At 39.8% G+C, this 21,059-nt stretch overlaps 1 protein-coding gene across 1 annotated transcript in view; it reads right to left on the bottom strand.

Annotated features, from left to right (window-relative positions):
• The window catches only part of mmp28 (matrix metallopeptidase 28), a 25,128-nt gene extending 4,069 nt beyond the window's left edge, over positions 1-21,059 (bottom strand). The window contains exons 1-7 of the mRNA XM_074641799.1: positions 19,978-21,059; positions 17,490-17,566; positions 15,494-15,693; positions 7,163-7,384; positions 6,310-6,555; positions 2,270-2,419; positions 160-327 (exon numbers count right to left, since the gene is read on the bottom strand). Of these exons, the coding sequence (XP_074497900.1) occupies positions 160-327; positions 2,270-2,419; positions 6,310-6,555; positions 7,163-7,384; positions 15,494-15,693; positions 17,490-17,566; positions 19,978-20,094 (1,180 nt within the window). The 5' untranslated portion in view covers positions 20,095-21,059. The remainder of the gene's footprint in view (positions 1-159; positions 328-2,269; positions 2,420-6,309; positions 6,556-7,162; positions 7,385-15,493; positions 15,694-17,489; positions 17,567-19,977) is intronic.

Raw genomic sequence — 21,059 nt, 5'->3', positions numbered from 1 at the left:
CGCAGTGCAGTATAGTCTTTAAATAGCACTTTCCTACTTAAAGGCACAATAGAATCTATTTTGGGAGCTTTACCTGATTCGTGAGGTTAGGCAGTAGTTTAGGGAATGTCTTTAAAAGGAAGTGTGAGAGTCACATTAATGAGTTCAGTGAAGCAGTACCTTTGAAAAAATACCACTTGGAGTCCAGCGGGGAGAAGGCAGCAGCCTCGATGACTGGAGGGAGGTCAGACCAGCGTTGACGGAGAGGCAGCGGGCCGCTCACACTGCCTTCAGCCGATACTGTCCAGTACAAACCACCCCGAAACACCAGCACCGTCTCGTTCTGGTCTGAAGACACAAACAGAAAAGAAACACAAGGGTAAATATATATGTATCACATTAAAGCAGCAGTAGGCGACATTGGAGCAATTATGATTTAAAAAAAGTTATTTTTATAAAATGGTTGCTATGTCCTGACAGTAGTGCATGAGACAGGTAATCTGAAAACAATCATGTGCCTCTGAGTCCTCCGGGGCTCCTAATTGCATCTGCAAGATTTCACAGACCGGAAGAAAACAACCAATCAGAACCAAGCTGGAGCCTGCCGTCTCTGAGCCGCTGTCAATCACTTGTGAACTCCAAACAGTCATTTTTTTAACCTTTTTTAAGTTTTTCAACATACTATTCTTACTTTTGACATACTATACTATGAATTTTTTTTACTTTTTTCGACATACTATCCTATGCCTTATTTAATTTTTTTCAACATACTATACTATGACTTTTTTTTTTTACCTTTTTAGACAAACTATACTATGATTTTTTAATTTAAAAAAAAACACTTTATACTATGATTTTTTCCAATCTTTTTTATCTGATATACTATACGATGACTTTTTTTTTTACTTTTGTCGACAAACTATACTATGACTTTTTTTTTACTTTTTTCGACAAACTATACTATGATTTTTTTCGACATACTATGACTTTTTTTTTTTTACTTTTTTTCGACATTATATATTATTACTTTTTTCGACATACTGTACTATGAACAGTGACTTATTTTTTTTACTTTTTTTTTTTTATGGCTTTCTTAGACATTCTTTACTATGACTTTTTTTTTTTTACTTTTTTCGACAAACTATACTATGATTTTTTCCAATCTTTTTTTTCTGATATACTATGACTTTTTTTTTTACTTTTTTCGACATACTATACTTTGACTTTTTTTTTTACTTTTGTCAACAAACTATACTATGACTTTTTTTTTACTTTTTTTCGACAAACTATACTGACTTTTTTCGACATACTATGACTTTTTTTTTTTACTTTTTTCGACATTATATATTATTACTTTTTTCGACATACTGTACTATGACTTTTTAATTTAAAAAAAAAAAAACTTTTTTCGACATACTGTATTATGACTTTTTTTTTTTTCTTTACTTTTTTCAACATACCATGATTTTTTTTTTTTGCTTTTTAGAAAAAAAATGTTATGACTTGTCGACATACATGTTTTTTTTTTTTTTTACTTTTTTCGACATACTATACTTTGACTTTTTTTTTACCTTTGTTGACAAACTATACTATGACTTTTTTTTACTTTTTTTCGACAAACTATACTATGATTTATTTCGACATACTATGACTTATTTTTACCATCTTTTTTTTTTACCTTTTTTTAAGTTTTTCAACATACTATACTATGACTTTTTCTTTTTTTTTTTTACTTTTTTCAACAAAAATTATACTATGACTTTTTTTTACTTTTTTCAAAAAACCATACGATGACTTTTTTCGACATAATATAATTTTTTTAAAAAGTCATGGTGTGGTATGTTGAAAAAAAGGCATAGTATAGTATGTCAAAAATTTGGTCCCTATCATGCATTTTTGTTCACATGCCATGGTGGGTTTGGGTTAAGAGGGAGCTCCTACATGACATCTTCCCCCTGAAGATCACCAAAGTCTCATGTATTACTTTCTATCAAAGCTCAAAGTTCACTGGTCATCAGTTGAAAGCGTCGGATAAAAATCTTTTCTAAGAGAATAAACTGGTGCAGAAAATAATTGGATGAAAACGTTCTGCTCTTTTTCCTGTTTTGTTTTGTTTAATTTCAAGTCCCTATAATATAGCTTTGTCAACTTGTTTTAGAGAGATAAATATGGTAACTTCCGTTTCTGCAGGATTTTATTTTATTTTTCTGCTTTTTTAAGGCACACCAGTAACCACAGTCATGAAGGATGTGGCTGAATGTTATTTTCTAATACATCCTCCGGAGCTCACCCATAGTGATGGCATCAAAGACACCCTGGCAGTAGAGAGGCTGTCCCGTGGTCTGATGCCCGTTGTGAAGCTCTGTGAACTCCCACTCCTGCAGAGTGGCGTGCAATACCTGGCCTGGTAGCCTCACAAGGCGATTACCTGATGGCTTTCCTGAGGGAATAAACAAAGCAACAAAACAGTGAACCTTAAAGGCATCATGAAAGTCATAATCACTTTGAGTAGGGTTGTTGTCTGTCCACCTTTGCTTAAATCTCCTATGCATAAGTTGTTATTTAAAACCTACAGTGACCAAACAAAGCTGTGATGACAGACAGTATGTTACTGAGAGGCACAGATAGTCTTATTTCTCATGCACGCCAAAAGCTATTTTAGTATATATCTAAATTGGACAGCATGGGAACAAATTGAAAGACAAACAGTGGAGACATCTCCTAAAACAGGACTTGGATAATGTTAACATTTAAATTGTCCTTTACAGGATGTGGCTGAGTTGATGTATACTGATGGATGACATTACACTGCACAGGAAATAAACAAAGAACTCTAGATAGAGCCACGCTGAAACCTTAAACTTACTTTAGTGTTGGCACAAAAAAACCCTGTTTTTTGGCCTGTACAGCCTCACAGTGCAGATTCCTGGCACATGAGATCAAAAGAATAAAGGAAGAATGCAAGTAGGACAAAAGGAAAAAGCACAACATACCGAAGCATAAGATAGTTCTTTAGACATGATTATAGCCATTTTGTTTGCAAGGAGCTGAACAAACATTTGTGTAGGAGGTGGATAAAATCAGCACACCCAAGAACAGGAGGAAGACGGCAGGAAAAATAGATATACACACACCACAGTGGATAACACATGAACAGCTAACCAGAAACGGTGTGTGTGTGTGTGTGTGTGTGTGTGTGTGTGTGTGTGTGTGTGTGTGTGTGTGTGTGTGTGTGTGGGAGCAGTGTTGTAAGATAAGGGCTGGATGTCTGACTTGACTCAAACACAAAACCTCCCTCTTTACGCTGTTTACATTCATCAGTGGTGGAAGAAATGTTCAGTTCTGCTTCAGCAAAAAGTATCAAAATGTAAAAAGTCCAGCATTCAAAATGTCATGAGTATTATTAACAAAATGTACTTAGTATTAAAAGTAGTAATTATGCAGAATTATATTTTTCATACTCTTATGCAGATTATTGTGTTGCATTAACTTGTTAGCAGCATTTTAATGTTGCAACTGATCAAGATAGAACTAATTCTAACAGCTTCATATATGGTTTTGTAGTTTATTCGATAAATTAAGTACAACTGTAACTTACAGATGTTATGTTACAGATTAAAGTACCTTACAGTATATATATATATAATGGTTCAAATCAATCCACCTTGACCAACTACAGTGGCAAAATGCTAATTAGACATTAATGCATCAGTAATAATAATCTATTTAATACAATAACACTCACAGGGGCCAACGTTTGATACTTTAAGGGTAGTTTTCTAATCATACTAAATAATAATCATAGTAACGTTTACAATGCAGGACTTTTACTTGTAATTAAAGGACCCGTGTGTAGGATTTAGTGGAATCTAGTGGTGAGGTTGCAGATTGCAACCAATTGAAAACCACTCAGCCCGCCAATTCCTTTTCAGGCGTGTCGGAGAACTACGGTGGCCTTCAGGTAACGTAAAAACATGAGAGGCTCTCTCTAGAGCCAGTGTTTGGTTTGTCCATTCTGGGCTACTGTAGAAACATGGCGGACTCCGTGAAGAGGACCCGCTCCCTATGTAGATATGAAGGGCTCATTTTAAGCTAACGAAAACACAATGATTCTTATTTTCAGGTGATTATACACTAATGGAAACATAGTTGTGAATATTATATTCCATTCCTGCCAATAAATCCCCCTAAATCCAACACGCTGGACCTTTAAGGATTTTTATATTGTGGTATAACTATTACTTCAGTAAAGGATCGGAATACCACTGCTGTTCATCGAACATACTGTGTCTTATAAAAGCAGAACCACCACGAGCATGGTGTTTAATGTAAGATGTGTCGAGGGTTGTCATGTTTCTTGTCACAGAGCAATCAGAGGAGCTCTGGAAACTGACATATGCAGGCTGCCTAACATCTGCTTCTCATCAGATCATAATGCCAACAAGAGGAATTATTCAACACACACACACAAGCAGATATACGCACAGCTCATATCTTTAAGCAGATGTAGCATTTTCAGGATGCCTGCCGTCCACGTCTGTCTCTGGAGCTGCTTGACATTTACATGGGAGCAGCTGCAGAAATGACTGCCACAGGGTGGAAATCAGGTTGATAACATGTTAAAAGCATGTTGCTCTTTGCTAAACTCCACCTGAGCAACTAAAAGAATCCTGGATAACATTTTGTGAAGTAATAAAAAAAGGTTAGAGTGAGCGGTCGTGGATTCTTAATATAATAAGCAAACATTGCCAGGTTGAGCTTTCAGTGTAAAGCAAACACATACAGCTCAATGAGCAACTAAAAACTAATCATCTGTTCTAATTACTGCTCATTAGTGGCTATTAATTCAATATGGTCACATAATAAATCAAAGTGGCGTTAAGTGTTGCAGTTATTGAGCGTAACTGAGCTGAAAATGTAAATGAGTGTCTGAGGCAGCAGAGTGGTAAGTGGCTGTTTTTTTTTTAATCCAGAGTGAATAAGGGAGGCCCTGAGGAGAAAAAGGCTGGTAAATACCATTTTAGGAAGCTGAGGCCAGAATATCTCCAGAGGCAGAGCAGATGGGACTCCTCAAATATTAAACAGAAAAAGAGGAATCTGGACGTGGCCTGCCTGCCAGCTTCTGTTGGGCTGAATTTCCAGTTCAGGGTTGAATTATCCAAAGATTGCGAGGCTGTCCTGCAGCCATGCAAACTTTCCTGCAGCATGCTGTGCTCTTTACCGGCCTCTTTGCAGCTGTTTACCAGGGAAAGCATTTAATGCACTATTTGCATCTTGTACATTCAAAGTACCACATCATCACACAGGAGGAAGTAATTGCAGAAGCTACTTTAAAAGACGATGTTCTTGTGCAACTGCTGCAGTGAAATCAGTGTCTTAGCTGCAGAGAAAACACAACTAACAGGAGAAGTCCGCACATGTGGAAACCTGCCTTACACATGCCAGAAGGGACAACACACTGCTCATGGTAAACAGAAACTATTATATTTGTCATGCACACAGACGTACTGTATGTAACGCTCCAACACGCTGCAACAACAGCAGAGCCGACAAAACTCCCAGGTAAACACTGTGTGTAGCACTGAGAGGCTGGATAATAATAATATACAAACAGCCCACTGACTGTGTGTAACTGTGTGTTGGTGTGTGTGTGTGCACGTGTTTCAGGGCAGAGTGTTATTTTGACTTTAACACCACCTCTGCTGCCCTCAGTCTAAACCTTCTTTTCTCAGCAGCTGAGAGGTCACAGAGCTGGAACTGATAGAACAGACTCCTCATGCTGTTAGAGACAAACTCAACTACAAGCACAAAGAGAGGGTGTTGTTTCAAGTAAAAAAAAAATACTCTACTTCTGCGTTTCCTCAAAAACAAGTCTGGTTTCATAACAAGTCATTAATTCAAGTAAGTGGTTCTATGTATTCCAATAATAGTTCATTCTAAACTGCAACCTCATTTCACCATCTTTAACTCAGCCGTCCTGAGGCCAGACAGTGAGACATTTGTCATCTGTCCACTAAAGAGCCCTCCGACCCCCAACCCTTCACACTTTAAACCAGAGGAAAAAGTGGTAAAAATATCTCTGTGTGTCAAGTGAAGGTGCTACGTTTAACACTCCTCCTGACTGTGGGACTACACACTTTCCATGCCACTAAGAAAACATTTCCCTTGAGTTGAGCTGTCAAGCTTTTTTTGGCATCTCGGAAATATTTGAATCTGGATGAGAATTTACAGTAAAACATTTTTGAACAATTGCTTGTCCAAACAGTTTTTAACAATGAACCCACAAACATGATCTGGAAGAGATCACCATGAAAAATTGCATCATCTCACCGTACAGCTGCTGCACTGCGATGATGTCGTCCCAGCTCAGCACCAGGCTGCGGCCCAGTTTCCTGTAGTACGGCGACATTAAGGCGTGACGGACGGGGGAGTGCTCCAGGCCCAGCGTGTGTCCGATCTCGTGGGCGGTCACCATGAACAGGTTGTGTCCCTTGTGTCCGTTTAGCGTCCACCTCTCCGCCATGTCGAAGTGGGCCTCCCCCCGGCGAGGCAGGAAGGCGTGAGCCAGAGTTCCTCCTGAAAGTCCAAGAAGAGAGAAACAGTTAGAGGCAGTGTGTCGTACAGTATCAGAATATCTTTACAGTTCAACATCAGTCATATCTGACTGAAATAAAGTTATACATTCACAAAAGCCGAGTGGTGACTTGAGTAACTGTTCGGTTGGTTGATGAGGAGTCACAGGTGGACATTGCTTCATATTAAGAGGTCACATGCAAATAACCCTGGAAACCACTGCTCAAACTATATTACACATTATACCATACTTGTGACACTAATACAATGTTTCCTGCAGGTGGCCACACATCTTTAAATACACTAACCTGATTAGTTAACATCATGTTTACAAATCATACAAACTCTTGTTATTGTGTAATTCAGGTCAGTGCAGAGTGTGTAATCAAACTAATATCTTAATCTGGTTTATTCACAGTAATCCAGTTATTGTGAACACAAACAGCAGGATTTGTTCAGCTTTAGTTGTTCAGGAAGTTGGGATCAAGTTTACATTTGCATGAGAAGCCCTAGAGCAAATTACATACACAAGATCATGACACAAAACAGTCATCACACACAGATCAGCTAGATAGATCAATGATTGAATCAGTGTGTTGTTGTCCCTGACCTGGTCCGTCGAAGGCATTGCTGGCCCCGTCGTTGTGGTCTCCCTCGTAAAATGCCAACCGGATGTCTGCGGGACCTTCAGGGGCCTCCTGGAACACCAGGCCAGACACGTTGCTCCACAGCTGGAAGGCAGCACGCACCGCCAGCCGCACAGAGCCCAGAGTCAGGTGGCGAGGACAGTTCACTATCTGGTAGGTCAGATGACGTTTGTACCACTTCTCAGCTGGAGAAAACAACCACACGCAGAGAGCAAGAGATACAGAGATATGAGACATGCAGGTACCAAGCTCAAAATCAGATTCATCACAGACTTACAGCCAGTGCAAATGCAGATAAGCTCAAATCACCAGATAATCAAAAGAATAACCCTGGCTGTGTTTCTGTGAGCAAGAACATTTCAACGTTTTGTCAATAAAACACTTTTTATTGTAATAATCTAACACAAATGAGTTATGCGAGCTACATATTTGAATGCATGGGAAATTTTCACTTCAACCTTTTTCCATTTTCGCCACATGCCATCACTCATTTCGGTTGGCTTCATTAAAAATATTAGTTTGAGAGTCAGAATCTAGCACATTGTTTTGCTGTTGTATTTGTAGCCACCTCCATTACATTTTTCTTTCACTGATAGACCATGAAATTCATTTTCATCCAACTAATCTGGCTGTTTTCTGTCGGTTTGTATGCAAACTTGTTTGAATTCATGCCTGGTATTTCTACTGGGTTTTTTTTATTGACATTTAAGGTAGTTTTGAAAATAGTTTCACAACAATTCATATTACTGGAGTAGATACGTATTTACATCTTGCATATCTGTATTATAAATTCGGATGTCACATGTCCCATGTTCAGCCGTGATGTTTTGAAGTAGAGCCTCTCAACATCCAAAATGATAGGATGTTAACCACATTAGCTCCCAGCTGGGTAAACTAACAAGCACTCTGAGTACACGCTTGACTAAACAATTTACTTCAACACGTGTCTGTGGTTTCTCAGCTTAGACATAATTACACGTGTCGCAAACTTCAGAATCTCACATTTGTTTTAGGGATAGAGAGAAGTGGGGAGTTAAATTCAGCCGTTCTTTAATTTACAAAATGCTAATCTCTTCGTATATATTTGGGGATTACTCAATGTAGTAATCTGGAGACAAAGCAAACACACACATAAGCTCTCGACCATGCAGCACACATTCACAACAAGCAGACGGAGTGGCCGCCTCACAGGAAACAATCATTAGATAAAATGAACCTTTAGGGAGCGGCAGCCGGAGACGCTGGACTATGACTGTTCAAGAGTGGACTGCAGTGGTTAAAGAGTTGGTGAACACGTTTTAAACAAGAAGAGGAATTTTCAGAAGCAGATTTGGATGTTATAATCGTCTAAATCTCCCAAAAAAATAGCTAAAATTGTTCAGATTTTCTATATTTCTAGTCCTCTAACTTTTTCATATTGACACGAGATTGCTCAAGAGATGATGAAAATATTTGTTACCTTATACCTGGACAAATAAACTTAAAATGCAGGATGAATATCTCTTTAAAATTATATTTTAAATAATTAATTAATTAATTCCATGGAAATGGCCACATGCAAACCAGCAACTGACATTTACCTTATGCTTTTATTTTGCTTTATTTTTATTAATATTTCCAACCAAAATTAATGTCACATGAGCAGCACAATACTTGCACAGGAACAGGGTCTTTCAATGACGTATGTGCATCCTATAGGCTCGTATATATAGTCAATTCCTTCCAGTATTCTACATATTGTTCATATCATAGTCTTAAAACAAAAAGTAAACATTACCGCTGCAAAGGTGCAGTGGCAATAACTAACAAAATGAGTTTACTGCCCTTTGAAAGTATTTGTACTTGTATTGGTAAGAGGACTTGAGAGGCTGATACGCAGAGTGCTAGAACCAAATCCAATGGAAGTGGCTTGTGTAGTAGGTAACGCACTTCATGCACTTTATAAATGTACACATACTTTCACATTTGAGGCTTAACTAGAGAGTGGCAAGATAGCTCCAGCACACTTACAGTTGTCAAAATATTTAAAGATGCGGTATATGTTTGCCCCGATGTGGAGGCCAAATGCGAGTGGGAGGTCTGCACATACGCCTGCATTGTACACTTCTGCTCAATCACACACGGAGGCAGTCAGGTTTGAGAATGTGGACCTTTGAGTTATTTGAATGCCGTTTGTGCTCCGTTATATAAATAATATACAGCAGAGAGTCATGTGAAAGATGAGAGCGATAAACAAGAGGTATGCATGCATTACTGTGAACTGCCATGAGACCTCAATAGCACCCTGGAGAAAGGAAAATATCTGGATATCTGGAGCCATTAAGACATGGGTCTGGCAATGACATCAATGTGTGTTTCTCTTTACAGACAGAATTTGTGCTTCAGCAGCAACTCAACACAAATCTCGGTGTAAACTTGAGTTGTGTAAACTTGATCCTTATTTTTGTTGCAACGCTTCACAGAAATATTAGATAATAAAAGTGGAAGCAGCAGGGCCTCGAACACTACAACTGTATGGGAGTGAATAACATCCATCCCATTGATTTACATTCATTCAAGAAAAAAAACTAAAATTACCGCCTCGCGGTTTTATGCATCTGCCAACCAGTCAAGTAGCAGTTTATCACTCATCACTTCATCATTTTATCCTGTTAGACATTTGTCTGAAATTGTGATAATTAGTATATAAATTTTTAAAGTTATGGCCAAAAACATGCTTTGTGAGGTCACAGGAACCTTGACCTTTGACCACCAAATTCTAATCAGTTCATCCTTGAGTCCAAGTCAGTGGGCTACCTCCGGGTCTGAAAAGTGAAGCCAATGCTGAAGTGCCTTAAACTTGCATTCTTTCTAATATCCAGCAGGGGGCGACTCCTCTGGTTGCATAAAGATGTCTGATTGTATAGAAGTCTATGAGAAAATGACCCTACTTCTCACTTGATTTATTACCTCAGTAAACATTATAAACATGAGTTTATGGTCTCAATCGCTAGTTTCAATGTGTCTTCTTCAATACAGCATGATGTTCATTTAGTAAATTATGGTCCCATTTAGAGTCAAATAGACCGTAAAGCAGGGTATGCTTTAGGGCGTGGCTACCTTGTGATTGACAGGTCTCTACCACAGCGTTGTCCAGTCTGGGTGTTGTCTGTGTTTTCGACTTACAACTTTATCTCTTTCACAGTGTGTTTTCAGTTCACAACTTTTTGGTCGCCTAAAAACGTCTTATTCAGCTTTCAGTTGTACTTAGCTCCATCCTTTCGTGTCTCTTCTGGTTGCAAAAAACCAAGATGACGACGGCCAAAATGCCAAATTCAAGGCTTCAAAACGGCAGTCCACAAACCAATGGGCGACGTCACGGTGACTATGTTCACTTCTTATTTACAGTTTATGGTCCAAGTGGACGTTTGTGCCAAATTTGAAGAAATTCCCTCCGAGCATTCCTGAGATATCGCGTTCACGAGAATGGGACGGACAGCCCGAAAACATAATGCAATAAAAAAAGATACAAGAGGTAACAAGAAGGTAAGAATTGAACACTCCCCAGCTTTCCCAACCCAGCTTCATGTTTCACTCCCAGATGAACTACATGCATCAGGCTTGTTGCCACATGATGTGTGTAGATCTGTATTCTCAGCAGAGCTCAGGCGCCTAATTCTCGCCGTCCCAGACCGCCGTAGAGTAAGAAGTCCCCGAGGACGGCAGAGAAGCCAGGAAGTCAGATACACAAGACATTCCCTCACTTCCCTTATGGAAGCAATTATGATGCCCTCTATAGCAGCAGTGTGGGGAGGGCGGGCTATCACACACATTAGAAGTCACTGAGATCACCTGATAGCCAACGTTATTGTTTGTGGAGGTGCAGAAAGATTTTGTTTGTTACTATTGTCAACTTGGAGGCTGTTTGACACAGCTAAATGTTAAGGTCAGGACGCTAACATGCTCACAATTTAGGGCTGTCAATCGATTAAAATAGTTAATTACGATTAATCGCAAATTAATCTGGGTATGCAGAAATATGGTTGCTTTATGCAAATGAATGTTTATATTTATTACTGGAAATCAATTAACAACACAAAACAATAACAAATATTGTCCAGAAACCCTCACAGGTACTGCATTTAACATAAAAAATATGCTAAAATCATAACATGGCTATCTCAAGTCCAACAGGCAATAACAGCTGTCAGTGTGCTGACACACTGACAGCTGACTAGAACTTTACCAAAACAAAACATTTAGCGTAAGTTTATGTTTAGGTTATTTAACCTCCTTCACAGCAAGTTGGACATGTTTGGTACCAATGAATTCCTTAGGTGTTACAGTTCCAATGATGCCAGTATCTTCACTCTAGCTTTAAACTGAGCACGCTACAACCTAAAAATCACATGTGCCGTTAAAACGAATTGGTTCATCATCTGAGCGTTTTACAATTGACTAATCAAGCAATAGTTGTGAGCAAAACCCTGAGCTCCAATCTGTGCATTCTGCTGTAATAGTGTAAAATTACAGTAATCAACATTGTTGTAAAATGGCAATAAAGTGGTTAACCGTTTCCAGAGCATTGCACAGATGAGATCCATAAGTGCACACATCTGAAACACACACACACACACACACACACACACACACACACACACACACACACACCTATCGCACACTTGTGGCGCTTATCTTGGACAAGGGTGGTGGAATGTCAGCTCTGAAAATATCAGTGGGAACGACCATCAGATTCCACCACAAGTCAAGGTGTGTTTACAGTTTCCAGGAAGCTCAGAAGCAGCCATGTTCACACAAAACAAAATCTCATCACACCACAGCTGAGAGTGAATAAACAGGCGGCCCGTCGTCTAACTCATCTGCATGTTGCTGTAGTCTGCAGGCTGCGTTTAATAGCCAGTTTCAGCTGTCAAGGACAAACTACTCAAAGAGTTAAGCATTGGGTTTAAGTCCTGGATGGGATGATTAGCAGGTATCCTAACTGCAGAGACGATTGGTAAACTACAAGGGTGGGCGGATCAATACCTGAAATATCAATACTACTGATCCAGAAACAATGAAAGAGCCTACAGTCAGGGGTAAATGGAAAACGGACTCACATTTATACAGCGCCTTTTTCTAGTCTACCGACCACTCAAAGTGCTTTACACTACATGTCAGCATTCACCCATTCACACACACGTTCATACACTGATGGCAGAGGCTGCCATGCAACGTGCCAACCTGCCCATCAGGATCTAATCTAAATACTCATTCACACACTGATGGCACAGCCTTCGGTAGCAATTTGGGGTTAAGTATCTTGCTTACACTTCGACATGTGGACTGAAGGAGCCGGGATCAAACCGCCGACCTTCTGATTGGTGGGCGACCTGCTCTACCCGCTGAGCCACAGAGATAAAGTTTATCTAACAAAGGTGGGTTCACTGGCATTTAACCAAGTCTGAATCTGTTCGACCAACTCTCTCAGTAAGCATTCATCAAATCACGGGCAGAAAGATAACTGCTGCCGCTGTAGGACAAAGCAAACTAATGTTTGAGTACAAGGCGGTGGTTACACAGCCTCACTATACTCACAATTAAGTCATTACAAAGCAACATCAGTGGATATATGAAGCCAGATCTAAAAGAGGTTTGACCTGAGGGTGTAAAAGTATCTGCCACTTAACTCTTTGTGTAATAATACTGCCACCTGTCATATGAGTCACGTCTGGGACCAAAATAATGACAGAGAATTGTTTTCTTAATCAAGAACAGGCTGTAATCCATCCATACGTCAGTCACTCAGCAAGATATCCACTCATTTAGCCAGTAAGATTTCTGGCCATTGAGATAGTCAGCCAGTCTGGCGAACAAATAATCCAGTCATCCAGTTATGGATGTGTTTACCAGAAGGAACATGTCAGAGGCAGCAGCAAACATCAGCCGCTGCTGCATTCCCCAAACGTTAGCCAACTTTGTCAGTGACAGGAATGCAGAGGCTACGCACATCATGAGGCTGGAGGCACAAGCAGAGAGAGAGGAGAAGAAAACCTCCGACTCCTGGTGTTGTCACCAGCCTGCGGCTGCTGATGTGCATTCATTGAGACAGTAAGAACAAAAGAAATATGAAAACATAAGCCATCAAAGACACAAAATCCAAAGATGGCAACAGCCAAAATGCCGAACTTAAGGCTTCAAAAAAACAGCAGTCCACAAACCAATGTGTGATGACGTGGTGACTTTGTCAGTCTATGGTTTTAACATGCATGCTATAAGTCTATAACAAGGTGAAAATGGATCCAGATACATAAGAAATAATACTCCTGGGTCCGTGCTCTGACTTGCCACCAAATTTCATTGAAATCCATTGAGTCATTTTTGAGATATCCTGCTGGCAACGTCACCAAATGAACAGATTCCCTGAGCCATATCGCTTTATCAACCCCTATTGTTTTGTGAGGTCACAATGACCTTTGACCACCAAAATCAAATCAGTTCATCCTTGACTTCAAGTGGATGTTTGTGCCAAATGTAATACAGTTCCCTCCAGGTGTCCCTGAGATATCGCTTTCATGAGAATGGGACGACTGTAAGGTCACAGTGACGTTGAAAAACAAATTCTAATCATTTCACCCTTGAGTCTGAGTGGATATTTAATGCATAATGCTTCCGGCTACGGCTGTTGCCGGCATGGAGGCATAAAAAAATCCATTCCCAGCTCCACTCAATATCTCCCACACACGTTTATATAAGAGAGAAATTACACCACTTGGTAGTTCTCAAAAATGTTCTGTAAAGCACCCAAAGACAGGAGGGGAGTACCTCAATTACCTCACAGTCTGCAAGAAATCAGGCAGTGCCCAGCTGCACTCTTTACCACCGTTAACACTTTAAATCCTGCCGTCTGTAGCCAGTTCAAATTGTAATGAGCTCGCCAATGAATGTGTGCCCATGGCAAGTCATTTGGATAATCTCCAACTAGAGCCTCAATAATTATTTAGAGGAATTTAAAGGCGGCACTGGTCAAAACTGGAGCATCTGTAGCGACATAACTTGGAATTATAGAGGAAATTGCTTAGATGCGAGAGCTCAGACAGAAACTGGAACTGGAGCTGCTGTTGTTTCACAGACATCTCCCAAATCATTTTACAAACAAATAAAAACTATCCAGAGGGTTAAGAGGTCTTTTTGACTCGAGGGATTTTCAAACCTTCTCAACCTACAGAAGAGCATGTAACTCCTAGACTAAAGATATAAAAATGTTACTGTGCAGGTTTCCCCCAGTAAAGATGACGTACAAGATACAAGGACTTGTGTAATTGCAGCTCAGAGGAGGAACCATTCAGGCTGACACGTGCAACATCAAACGCTCCACCAGCTTTAATTACACCCCTCAGCTCTATTTAGTACTTTAGTTTACGGAGGTGGACCCTCCCAGTTAACTGTTGTCTTTATGACCACTAAACAACAGGACACACAAAACCTACACATACAGGGCAATAGGGTTACGAAAGGTCGGTAAATTTCCAGAAAATGTTCTATAGGAAGTCAGGATTTTGGGAAATTTTGCACAATTTCAATATAAAATCTTACCTTTTAATAGTGAAAATACACATAAAGCAATACTAGGTCTTATAACATGTTTTTGTTAGACGTTAGCGCATATAATGTTAAATGACTCATTTAATTAAAGTTAAACTCAACTATATTGTTGATTTTCTTTTTCATTTTTATAAAATACAGCCTGAGCATGTAACTATTGTCATTTTACTACCGTTATTTCACGTTAATTCCCACATTGAATATTCCCAGAATTTTGCCCTACATGGTAATTAATTATATCACAGCTTGCTAGTGTTCAGTTTCAACTGCACATAAACACATCGCGATATTAAGTTTTGTGATACTGTATCGATTATCAAAAACACTATTGACTTTTAATTAATAGTTTACATGCAAATATTAACTCATACTAACTCAACTAATACTTTATTTCATTTGCAAAGCGATGCACCCTCTCACTGTGATAAATGCAAATGCAGATTCCACTTTTCTGATTTCATAAAAAAGTAAACTTTGTTTTACTCAGATTTTATGCATATGGCGGTGTGTTCGTTATACTATGACAGTTTTCCTAAAATTAGATTTTAAAAAATCGCAATATATCGCCTTGCTTTCAGTATCGCAATATATCGCAATATATTGAATCGTAACCCCTGTATCATGATATGTATTGTATCGCAAGATTTTTGCCAATGCACAGCCCTACTATAAACATGGTGTCTCACATATGTACCGGTTACACACAATACCTTGCACATAAGAGCGCCTCCTGCGGCGCTGTGGTTGTCTGAGAGCGGCGCTCTTCCCAGTGAAGATGGCGTTTACTCTCTGAGCCCAGATCTGCTGGCTGTCCTCATCCGAAACCCCACAGCGGGGCTCCGCCATCTGCCTCAGGGTGGCGCTGTCAAGCTCGCCTGTGACAGGAAGCCGGGACAACCACTGGAACTCGCTGCAGAGAGAGGAAATGTTTGCATGATGCTCTTCAGGCAAGTTAAGAAGAGTTTAAAGGAACTGTGTGTAACATTTAGGGGGATCTATTAGCAGAAATGTAATATAATAAGTAGGTTTTCTTTAGTGTATAATCACCTAAAATACAAATCATTGTGTTTTCATTACCTTAGAATGAGCCGTTTATATCTAATTACGAAGCGGGTCCTCTCCACTGAGTCCGCCATGTTTCTACAGTAGCCCAGATCGGACAAACCAAACACTGGCTCTAGATAGGGTCATTTACGTTTTCATATTTTCGCGTCGGCGTTCTCCTACACGCTTGGTACACGGGAGAGGCTTCAGTTGGTTTCAATCTCCTCACCTCACCGCTAGATGCCGGCAGATCCAGAGGAGATGCAACCAACTGGAGCCTTTCCCATGTGCCAAGCGTGATGGAGAACTACAGTGACCAACGTGAAAATGCGAATGGTCCTCTTCTGCCAATAGATCCTCCTAATTGTTACACACTGTTCCTTTAACACATTGCTCATTATACTGCTGAATAAAGATATGTAATGCAATTTCTTAAATGTACCGCAGTGTCATGAAGCTGTCAGTGGTTTTTACAACACAGACAGCGGCTGGATGGAACGGTGGCTCAAGAGGTTCATAAATTATTTACATCTATTTATCATTTCAATGTTTGAGACAGGCTGAAACATTTTGAAGCTCATCACGGGATGAACATGTTGACACTTTACATGTTTGTCAACCGCACACAGTTTACCACCCAACGCTCAGCACAAGTTTTCAGCATAAGCAAAGCTCTTCAATCAGTTTCCATTACAGTACAGACAGTATATGGGCCAGAGGGCGAGGTTCTTGACATTCCTGGGTGGTTCAGAGAGGGTTCAGTAGAGGTTTCCCAGTGAAGAGGTGAGGGTGTGTTTTACGGCCCTACACTGACGTTCAGCTCCGAGGCTTATCCCACACCCAGCTCACCCTTCCCCCTGATGAACACACGCAGCACCAAATGTAGAGGAAAATATATATCACTTTGTTCTAAAATCATGTCACATTCATTTTAGGACTCGTAATTTGTACATTAATATTGGCACAACTGTTAACTACATGTTTCCGGCAAAAAAAACACTTTATACCCCCAAGACTCCCAACCGACTTTACTGTCTTTCAGAGGCTGTAACAGTTTCAGTTTTAGAGCGAGGAAAAACTGGCATGGGGATTGTCAAAGGGGTCCCTTGACCTCTGACCTCAAGATATGTGATGAAAATGGGTTCTACGGGTACCCACGAGTCTCCCCTTTACAGACATGCTCACTTTATGATAATCACGTGCAGTTTTTTTGCATGCAGTGTAAATGTGTTATTTTCGCCTATTCTAAAGATGATGTATTTGAATATTTCTATATATACTGGGGTCCCTAAATAGTCTCAGAATTGCATAAATTGGGGCTGACTGTAAAGCTGAGACTCTTGTGGATCCAATGAGCCCAATTGTATTCATGTGTGATGTTAGTCCCCATAGGAGCCATTTCATTGACCTCACTGTATACAATTACTTGTGGTGACCTCTAGGATAATCACAGCCTCATGAAACTTTACAGCCACAAACTACAGACCTAGCGCATTCAGAGGATGGATGGTTTTTCTAGGTAGATTGACAATAAGGGGGTTTCTGAGCAGTTTCCGGAACAGAAGTGCTCGCCATCGCCATTGTACCCGCCTAAAAAAGAGAAAAACAGGTCTATTGTGGATCTCAGAGGTTTAATAGATGAAGACGAGCTTTACCACGTACCTGATAGCTGACTGCATCTCTACTGCATTGTGGATGTGGTTGTCCTCATGGAGGTAGCCGTACTTCTCCAGAAAAACCTGCATTTGATATTAAAACTTGTTAATACAGAAATGCTCCAACTTTCCGATTATTACTTTGCATCCAAATGCCCCTCTATTAAATGTGATTATATCCATAGATCTATGATTATCTCACAGTAACACTTTGCTTCTCATAAGAACACTCCGGTAAATCCCCAGAAGAGGCAAACCTCCCCATGAGGGGGAAAAAAGAAACCATAAAAGTGTAAAGATAATTCCCCATTTGTTCTGTAGCTGCCTGAGGTAGCCAAGGCAGATGTGTAGATCTGGACCACCCATAAGAGAGACAAACCCTGGGGTGTCCCTGAAAATTCATAGTTACTATTCCTCAAGAATTTCATGTAAGCTGAGAATACTTTACAGCCTATAAAATATTGTAATAAAATGAACCAGCTTGGTACATGACAACAGCTGTTGTTGCGTTGTGGTTTCAGACGAGCCATGTTACTGGTTTAATATTACGATCTCTCATGTGGATGTATGTCGCAAGTTTCGTGTTCAGACAACAGCAGGCACAGCTATGATTACAGATGTGGTAAAGGTGGGATGGAAATTAAAATTGAGGAGATGACAGATGTGCTTCGTCAAAAACAGGAATGTGCAACAAAAATGTCCCTCGTCCCATTAGAGACACTGAAACATGCCAGAAGGGCTTTTTTAAATGTAAGAACAAGTTGTGGAAACAAATGTAATAGCCTGATGCTATGTATGCTCCATGGACAGCAAAGACAGCTGTCACATTAAACTGATGCCGTCCAAACCACAGCGAGGCAATTAAAACACCCTTAAGACACAAATAGTTGTATTGGGCTTGGTCTCCTTGTATGTCCCTATATGCAGCATGTTATTGTAGACAATAAACTAAACATGCAGCAGTTTTCAAGACAGTAATGGTTACATTTAACTTTTCCTCAATAAAAGTAGTTTCATAACAGCCTTAAGGGGAAATCCTCCAATGTAGTTCTATTTTAAATGGCATTGTTGTCATTTTTAAGGGACATAACGAGACATCAGAGTTTAACCTCTTTGTTTTGTTGAAATTAGCTTCATTTCCATTCACCAACCTCTGCCGTATGTATAGAAATAAAGCATGCTGCAAAATCAACTCATTTTTTTTCTTTAAATGTCTATATTATTTTATAGGAAAGCCTTTCTCGATACCCGAGTTGTAAATATTGTGTTGCGTTATTTTGTTTTGTTCCGTTTTTGCCTTTCTGCACACTATTATTTTAGTTCTTATTGGTTTTATCAATATAACTATATTGTATGTTACTTATTGTTTTATTCTCAGGTAGATTGTGAAGCATTTAGTAACCTTGTTTGGATAAGTTATATAAAGTTATTATATTATCATTTTGTTTTCTTATTAAAAACACAATATGCAGAAAAGTATTGAAGTGATAACCATTCCCGTTTGTCACAAACTGAGTTTGCACTTTTGATGAAGGTGACAATTAGCATAAAGCATCGTTATTACAACAAATTTCATGTTATGGATAAAACAAAAATCCCTCGTTTGTTGTTGCTGGGGACCCCAAACCCCACTTTGAAAACCAGTGAATTAGACCCCAGAGGGATTTAACACTCCATCATAAATCCTAAAAGGCTTATTTGGGATTTAGGAGGTAAAAAAAGGTAGTCATCAATTACTGATACTAAGCATCTAAAAATATCAAACCCAAACAGTCCAAAATCATGTTTATGGGCCATTTTCATAAAATTGGTAGATGTCATCAAATTTAAAGGTGATAAAAACAATGTTAAGTATGTTTTGAGCTGTTGTTAAAGAGGGCTAAGAACCCAAACAAACCATTGGATTAATGCCAACATGACTACAGGTTATACATATTTCCTTATAAAATAGCTTTTGTCTGAGGATCTCAACAACTTCCTTTAAATCTCTTCTTTAAGACTCACTTTTATATTATGGCTTTTTCATAACTGATGGCACATTGTTGTAAGAAGAATAGAAGAATATATCTTTATTGTCATTGTACAAATACAACGAAATTTAAATGCAATCCTTAGAAAGTGCAAGAAACAAAAAATAACGTGCCTGATGATTTTATCTTCTTAGATGTTAATTATTTTGTATTGTTAAGCATTTTGTAACCTTATTTTGAAAGGTGCTATATTATTATTATTTTTAATATATATATATATATGTGCAGTTAACTTTTACCTTATTTAATTCAAGGCAAGCCAAGTTTATTTATATAGCACATTTCATACACAAAGGCAATTTAAAGTGCTTTACATATATAAAAGCAAGATAAGAGCACAAAGTGCATAAAATAACGAATAAAAGAACATAAAAGTATAAGTTAAAAACAAAAGGATAAAAAAAATTAAAAGGATAAACAAAATTTCAGTGATAAATCAGTCTATGGGTGTAAAGAAAGCAGTACCCCCGGGTCTGTGAGCAGCGGTGATCCTCTGGCAGTCCTCGCGGTGATGAGGCTGCTCATCACGGTCAGGATCCAGGCTGCCCTCCTCATGTCCCGGTCCGGAGGTTGGTGGCTCATCTCTGGACAACCTCACTATCTCCACTCCGCTCCTCCTCGCATGGCGCATCTCTGTTGAGCTCCAGGTATTGCTTCATTGTTGGGTTTTCTCTCGCTGTCAGTAAACCGAGAGCATGCTGTTGCTCGCCTCACATCTCCATCATCCACTGCGAGGAGTGACGGACGCTCCGGAGCGTGTTCAAACACCGGAGGGATGCAGGGGGAGGGCCGGGGAGAGCACCGCCTCTCATCTCTCTCCGTCCTCCAGCACAGCAGCTGAGGGCCAAACACCAGCAGAATGATCCAACATACTAGTGCACTTAATAGATTTTAAAGGGACTGTTTGTAATTTTCAGAAATGCTTAACCGCACCTGTGGCCGTTAAGTCAGCAAAAGTCATGAACGAGCACCACTTAAAACAGTGAGGCGACACACGTCAGCTAAAACCACAATATCACTCTATATTTCAGCTGCTTGGCAGTAATGTTAGCTGACCAGACGAAGGTCTCTCCACGAATCACTGCTGATCCTAGTGTTGGCTTTTCCTGCTTCAGCCTCCCGACCACGGTCGGAGGGAACAGGGGAGACACCGGAGTTTTGGTCTGAGACGATAACGTTTCTCGCTGCGGAGCTCTGTCACTTCACAAGACACGGGAAACCTGTTGGTCTGGAGGAGCTGCAGCATTTATTTCTGCATAAACGTCCATTGTACAGTCTCTAGATATTCTCAGAGCTACGAACTCTTCTGCAGTGTGTAGCGTGCGCGCATGCACGTGAGAGGTGGAGCGAGAATGAGCGCGTTGTGTGAGTGACGGCAAGCAGGCAGCAGAGCAGACTTCGGTCCTGGAGACCAAAGTTACGGTTTCCCCTGCGTACTACGACCGCCGCCAACACTGTTTTGCAAGACAGGCTTCACTAGATAGAACCAAGAGGTTTTGGTGCTTCCGTGTAGTTTGTGTTGGAGTCTGAAAGTACGTGTCCACAGG

Source organism: Sebastes fasciatus, chromosome 7 (assembly GCF_043250625.1).
Source record: "Sebastes fasciatus isolate fSebFas1 chromosome 7, fSebFas1.pri, whole genome shotgun sequence".
NCBI classification, from domain to species: Eukaryota; Metazoa; Chordata; class Actinopteri; order Perciformes; family Sebastidae; genus Sebastes; species Sebastes fasciatus.
Note: the sequence above shows the minus strand (reverse complement) of the source record. Positions and strands in the feature narration are given on the sequence as shown.